Genomic DNA, 6,932 nt, shown 5'->3' with positions numbered 1-6,932 from the left:
AGTTCGGACCGTGAATAGAAAGACTGAATTTCAGCGCTTTACGTATTGTATCGTGAGGTACACTGTGATTCCCACCCCTAGTCGCGACCGTAGCCTGGAGAAAATACAGGCGTAGCGCCAGTGACGCCACCAATTGGCTTACACATGACCTACAGCCATAGATGTTGAACTATGGCCGTAGATGTGGAGCTACGGCTGTAGATGTTTTGATGCAGAGGCCATCGATGATATTATGATATCCTTTGCAACCAGCAGTGGAAACGATCCATATTTGACTCATCGAGGGCAGGAATTGAGCGTCTGCCTCACAGCAGCCTGCGGCCATATCGCATTTCTCCCATTGACCTAGAATGGTGAATCGTGTTATTTTGTGTTATTCAGCGTACACATACGCTGCTAGAGGAACTACATGTTAGTCACTTCCACTGGGGGCATGGTGACATGGGCCGGTATGCAATACCGGCCCATGTAATGGTAGTGAAACGATGACATCAATGGATTCTTTTCCTCCCTGTGTGTGTGTATTTGTGTGCGTGCGTGCGTCTGGCGTGCGTGTGTGCGTGCGTGCGTGCGTGCGTGCGTGTGTGTTTGTGCGTGAGGGTGTGTGTATGTGCATATGTTTGTGTGTGTGTGTGTGTGTGTGTGTGTGTGTGTGCGTACCCCAGACTGGTGTGGTGCAGGTGAACAGGCGTCTGGACAGAGAGCGGCTGGCTGAATACGTGCTGACCGTCACGGTTAAGGACAACCCAGAGAACCCACGCATCGCGCGCAGGGTACGCTCTCTCTATCTCTCCTTCTCTCCCTCTCTCTCTCTCTGTCTGTCTGTCTGTCTGTCTGTCTGTCTGTCTGTCTGTCTGTCCCTGTCTCTCTTTGTCAATGCAGTGTTAATACGTAACAGATTACTTTTATGGAAAGTTTATCATAAATATGTCTTACTTTAAAATGGGCCTACAATTATACTTAATATGCATTAATTCAGTTTATATGCATATTGTATGCTAAAACACAGCGAGGGATGTGAATCCATTACCAATCCAATAATAGTCACCACATTCATCTAGTTGGTCAAAGTAAACAATCTGTAAATGACATTTCTAATACAGGAAGGCTATTTCTTTCATAATAGTAATCAAAATAAGCCTCTCTCTTTCCTGCATGTTTTTTTATATTTACATTCTCCATCCTTCCCTTACTGCCAAACTATTTCCTCCCCAACCCCATCGACTTCCCCCCCCCCCCTGCAGGACTCTGACCTCCTGGTAATCACCATTCTGGACGAGAACGACAACAGGCCCGTGTTCAGCAGGTCTAGCTACCGAGCAGAGATCATGGAGAACTCTGCTGCAGGTACAGTCTTGGTAGAGCTGGTGTCTGTCTGTCTTTCTGTCTGTCTGTCTGTCTGTCTCATTCTCTTGCGCTCTCTCTCTGTCTCTCTCTCTCTGTCTCTCTCTCTCTCTCTGTCTCTCTGTCTTTCTCTCTATATCTCTCAAGTTTCAATAGGCTTTATTGGCATCATGGAAAACAAACATTTACATTTAATAACTACAAAAGTAAAATAAGGTACAATATAAGATACAAAACAACAATAGTATATTTTCTCAAAATGAATAAAGTTGTCCAATGATTCAAATCCAAATGTGCATTTCACAAGGTAGAACTATCATGTTAGCTTATTTAGATATTGACAGGACAGGGTTGGGATAATCAAACTATTTCCCTCTCTCCCTCCCAGCCTCCCTCCCTCCCTCCCTCTCTCTCTCCCTCCCAGCCTCCCTCCCTCCCTCCCTCTCTCTCTCCCTTCCACCCTCTCTCCCTCAGTCTCTCCCTCCCTCCCTTTCTCCCTCCATCCCTCTCTCCCTCCCTCCCTCCCTCCCTCTCTCCCTTCCACCCTCTCTCCCTCTGTCTCTCCCTCCCTCCCTTTCTCCCTCCCTCCCTCTCTCCCTGCCTCCCTCCCTCTCTCTCTCCCTAAGTGGATTGCTGTTGCTAATACTTTGTGCCACTTCGAGGTTTAGCAGTAATTAATGAGGAGGTGGATGTGTATTGAGTAGTTGGTATTGATCCGATGGTATCCTCTCCCCGACTCCCCAGGAAGTACGCTCGCTGTGCTCAACGGGCCGGTGCTAGCCGAGGACAGAGACATCGGACCCAACGCCGTTGTCAGATACCGCCTGCTGGGAGCCAGGCCGGCCCTCTTTAGAGTGGACATCAACACGGGTAACACACGCGCACACACACACAAATAACAACACACACACACATGTACTCACGCACGCGCACACATAAACAAATACACACACACACACAGACACACAAACATACACTGCTGCACACAAACAAATAAACACATACAGATACACACACGCAGACACACAACGCACACACACGCAAGCACACACGCCCGCACAGACAGACAGACATGCCCACGCACAAGCAGAGCCACTCTGGCACAAACTAAAACATATACACGCACACAGACAAAAACCAAAACACACACAGACACAAAAAAGAACACACACCACCTTATAAACAGCCAATCACTAATCCACTGAAGAACACAACCTGCTGCGTGTTCCTCCGCGCCTTCTCCCCCCCTCCCCCTCCCCAGGCGTGCTGCACGTGGTCCAGGGGGCGCGCCTGGACCGGGAGGCGTACCTGGAGCCCCGCGTGGAGCTGAGCCTGGTCGCCGAGGACGTGGGCGGGCTGAACAGCAGCGTGTCCCTCACCGTCACCATCCTGGACCAGAATGACAACCCGCCCATCTTCAGCCCCTCCAGCTACAGCGTCCGGCTGCCCGAGAACAGCCCCACCGGTGAGGGGGGGGGGGGGGTTAGCGTTTCTGTGCCTTTCCGTTAGCGTTTCTGTGCCTGTGAATGTGTGAGATTATGTGTGTGTGTCTGTCTTTATGTGTGTTTGCGTGCCTTTGTCTTTGTGTGTGTATGTGTGCCTGTGTGCGTGTGTGTGTGTGTGTGTGCATTTATGTTTATGCTTGTGTGCGTTTGCCTGTGTGTATGTGTGTGTGTGTGTGTGCTTGTGTGTACGTTCCTTTGCCTTTCTGTGTGTGTGTGTGCGTGCGTGTTTGTGTGCATGTGTATGTGTATTTCTGTGCCTGTGTGTGAGTGTTCTCGCCAGAGACTCGTCAGAGACTGGGGGACAGACTATATGTAGGTTGATGCTTGTCCTTGTGCCAAATAGGTGGTGGTCTCCGTCTCAGGAAAAGGCATCGCTCAGTAGAAACAAAATTGACTTAATTATGCTTTCCTGCAATTGTCTTCCCCATCTCCCTCTGGGAGGTCCCACCATGGGGGCCTCTCCCGCCACAACAACATTTTGGTCATGTCTTTGCCGATAATGTTTCCCCCGTTGTGCCTCCGGTCATGGTTCGGACCCCCCCCATCATGTCATGTCTGTTATGTCATTGGTGTTTAGTGTGTATGAGCATCTTTGAAGACTGAGAAGGTGATCTCTGCATTGAAGAACAGTATACGTAGAGTTGCAAGGGTATCAATATTTGTCACAATCAAAAACAACACTCTGCTATGGCCGCATAACTGGCCCATGTAATGGTAGTGATGGTGATGATCTGAGTTTTTTCGTCCCTGTGTGTGTGTGTGTGTGTGTGTGTGTGTGCCTCTTTGTTTGTGTGTGTGTGTGTGTGTGTTTGCCTGCAAGAGTGTGTGTTTGCCTGTATGTGTGTGTGTGTGTGTTTTGCCTGCATGAGTGTGTCTTTGCCTGCATGTGTTTGTGTGTGTGTGTGTTTGCCTGCATGCGTGTGACTTTGTGTGTGTGTGTGCTTGCCTGCATGCGTGTGTGTCTATGTGTGTGTGCCTGCATGCATGTGTGTGTACGCCCCCCCCCCCCCCACCTCCAGGCGTGGTGGTCACCCAGCTCTCCGCCTCCGACGCGGACGCGGGCTCCAACGGCTGGCTGGCGTACCGCCTGGAGAGCGGCGCCCAGGACCGCTTCGTGGTGGACGCCACGTCGGGCGCCGTGCTGGTGGGCAACGCCACGCTGGACCGCGAGGACCGCGGCTCCTACCGCCTGGTCGTCATGGCGACGGACCGCGGCACGCCCTCGCTGTCGGGCACGGCCACGCTCACCGTGCTGCTGGACGACGTCAACGACTCGCGGCCCCGCTTCCTGGAGCCCGTGACCACCATCAACGTCAACGAGTCCACGCCGCCGGGCGAGGTGGTCGCCACGCTCGCCGCCACCGACCCCGACACCCGGCCCCGCCTGGAGTACTACATCATCTCCGTGGAGGCGCGGGACGACGGGAACCAGCCCGTGGACGGGCTGCAGGAGTCCTTCGGGATCGACTTCCACACCGGTACGTCTGAAGGTGTTTGGAGCTGTGTAAATGATTAAATGGACTGCATCTATATTGCGCTTTTCTAACCAGTGGCCACTCAAACCGCTTTACAATATCACCTAACATTCACCCATTCACACACCGACGGTGGAGTCCACCATGCAGGGCTACAGCTCGTCGGGAGCAGTTAGGGTGAGGTTGTCTGGCTCAGGGCCAGACAACCTCGACACTCGGCTAGGAGTGTCGGGGATCGAACTAGCAACCTTCCGGTTCCACCCGACCCGCTCTACCTCCTGAGCCACGTGCCTCCCCTATGCGTGTGTGCGTGTGTGCATGCGTGTGTGCGTGCGTGCATGCGTGTGTGCGTGCGTGCGTGCGTGTGTGTGTGTGCGTGTGTGCGCCCTGGACCCTGGAAACACTTTGAGCTCCTCTCTCTGTGTCCTCAGGTGCGGTGTTTGTGCGGAACCCGCTGAACAGAGAGCAGGTGGCCACCTTTGAGATCATCGTGTCGGTCCACGACAACGCCAGCGATGTGATCGACCAGTCCGTCAGCGTGCCCAACGGTAAGGCCGCAGTCCTCGCTGTCCTCGCCGTCTATAGAGCCGTTTGGCTTTTGTTTGGTTTTTTGCTACGTCGTTTTCCTTGTGACCACAGAATGTTTGTGATTACATCGAGGGCCGAAGCCAGGGTTTGAAAAATAGTGAGGTCGGGGGTCGAGGGTGGGGGGAGGTTTCAGCTTCAGTTGCGGGGGTCCATGGCCGACACAAAGCAGCAAGGCTCAACTGAGTTAAGCATTTACTCATCGCAGAGAAGATGATTTTGTATACAGCTGTATGTAGGTTCAAATTGTATTTTTATCTCTAGAAAAAGCTCTAGCTCCGGTCTTGTCCCTCCTCCAGCAGCTGACAGGGCTTAGGCTTGAGGAGTCTTTGGAGTTGGTTGCCTGTTCTGAGTCGTGTTTTGCGGTCCGATCTTGTCCCTCCCCCAGCGAGGCTGACCATCAACGTGCTGGACGTCAACGACAACGTGCCCCGCTTCCGGCCGTTCGGCGTGACCAACTTCACGGAGAAGATCCTGGAGGGGGCCCAGCCGGGCACCACGCTGCTGTCGGTGTCGGCCGTCGACCCCGACAGGGGCCCCAACGGACAGGTCATCTACCAGCTGCTGGACCTCCCCCGGGGGGGCTACCTGAGGCTTGAGGACTCCTCCATCGGTACGCCCTCTGCTGGACAGACCGCAGAGTTCACCTGCAAACACATGCTTAAAGGGGCTGTGAACATAAAATATTTTTTTCTGTTTTAAATGTTTTTTTTTTATTTTGAGCATAGTTTCAATTCTATTTTATTTGTATAGCCTTTTATTTCAGGTACAGTCTCAAAGAGCTTAACACATGGGTGACACCCCCCTGACCTTAGCCCCCCAGAGGGCAAGAAAAGAGAGGACTTAACACTTTACACACTTTAACGGACCGCTGACATCGGTCATTTCTTAAACAAAAGGACTTCTTCAGATGCGTTAAAAAAACAAAAAACTTAACGGAAAATTCCACAGAAATTGTACTGTTGAAGTCATCTGGGAACCAGTTCCCCAGAACCGATCACGGCCCACGGCGCTCCCAGACTAACAGCAGCGACGCCTGTTTCGCAGGCAAGATCGTGGCCAACCGCACGGTGGACTTCGAGCAGGTCCAGTGGCTGAACTTCACCATCCGGGCGCAGGACCACGGCAGCCCCTCCCGCATCGCCGAGCTGCCCGTCTTCATGCGCATCGTGGACGTCAACGACAACAATCCCGTCTTCACCCAGCCCTCCTATCAGGTAGCGTGCCGACAGGGGGGAGTGGGGTGGGAGGGGGCAGCTGGCCGACCCGGTGGGTCCGCTAAGTGGAGCGGCCTGCTGCTTAATGACCGCCGCTGTATGTTTAGCCTGTCGCTCGCTTTCAAGAGCACTTCAGCTCTTTCATATCACTCCACCGGCCAGATGGCAGTGTTTTAGAGAATGCGGATACGTGCCTCGAAAATGTTGGCCCTGAGAGCGAGTAGTTAACTTAATTATATGTATAAAAACACATCTGAGCGAGGTTCAGTGGTAAAGGATTCCTGAGCTTGTGTTTTATGTTCTGCATGCAAGGCAAAAGGCCCTTATAACTATTTGACAACTTTTTTAACAGTTAGACACTTAATACTTTAGTGGGTCACACTTTTAACATCCGTGCTAATTGGGGGACACGGAGGGTCGACAGCTGTGAGACAGTCTTAAAGGTTGTATCAGCGATGTTGGGCGACGTCACATCTGTTGGTATTTGAAGCGAGATCCCAAACAAACAGAGCCAGCTCGCCCCTCCCTTCCGTGTTTCGTGCATCCAGTAAAAACTATCGTAGACGCAGCGCAAAACCCCACAATACCCACCCCTTGTCTGTGATTGGTTGGAATACGGTTTATTTAGGTTTTGAGTGGGTGGTAGTACCATTTGTTCATGTGTACGATCTCGGGGCATAGGCTGCCTACAGAGACGGCCTGCTCATGGGGAGGGGAGCTAGCGGATCGTGAGGAAAGATCAGATGAATGTGATCATTTCTGTTTCGGCCTGGAATCGCTGATACAACCTTTAACCTTTAACCGTG

The 6,932-nt window shown here is 52.2% G+C and overlaps 1 protein-coding gene across 1 annotated transcript in view; it reads left to right on the top strand.

The window, feature by feature from the left end:
* The window catches only part of cdh23 (cadherin-related 23), a gene marked incomplete at its 5' end in the record, with an annotated part of 162,057 nt that overhangs the window by 141,789 nt on the left and 13,336 nt on the right, over nucleotides 1–6,932 (top strand). Inside the window, 8 exons of the mRNA XM_079729051.1 lie at nucleotides 666–773; nucleotides 1,245–1,347; nucleotides 2,089–2,214; nucleotides 2,606–2,809; nucleotides 3,869–4,327; nucleotides 4,756–4,872; nucleotides 5,298–5,522; nucleotides 5,957–6,126. Of these exons, the coding sequence (XP_079585177.1) occupies nucleotides 666–773; nucleotides 1,245–1,347; nucleotides 2,089–2,214; nucleotides 2,606–2,809; nucleotides 3,869–4,327; nucleotides 4,756–4,872; nucleotides 5,298–5,522; nucleotides 5,957–6,126 (1,512 nt within the window). The remainder of the gene's footprint in view (nucleotides 1–665; nucleotides 774–1,244; nucleotides 1,348–2,088; nucleotides 2,215–2,605; nucleotides 2,810–3,868; nucleotides 4,328–4,755; nucleotides 4,873–5,297; nucleotides 5,523–5,956; nucleotides 6,127–6,932) is intronic.

This window comes from Pollachius pollachius (genome assembly GCF_949987615.1).
Source record: "Pollachius pollachius genome assembly, chromosome: 2".
In the NCBI taxonomy this organism is placed as follows: Eukaryota; Metazoa; Chordata; class Actinopteri; order Gadiformes; family Gadidae; genus Pollachius; species Pollachius pollachius.
The sequence above is the reverse complement of the archived record's forward strand: the minus strand, read 5'-3'. Positions and strand labels throughout refer to the sequence as shown.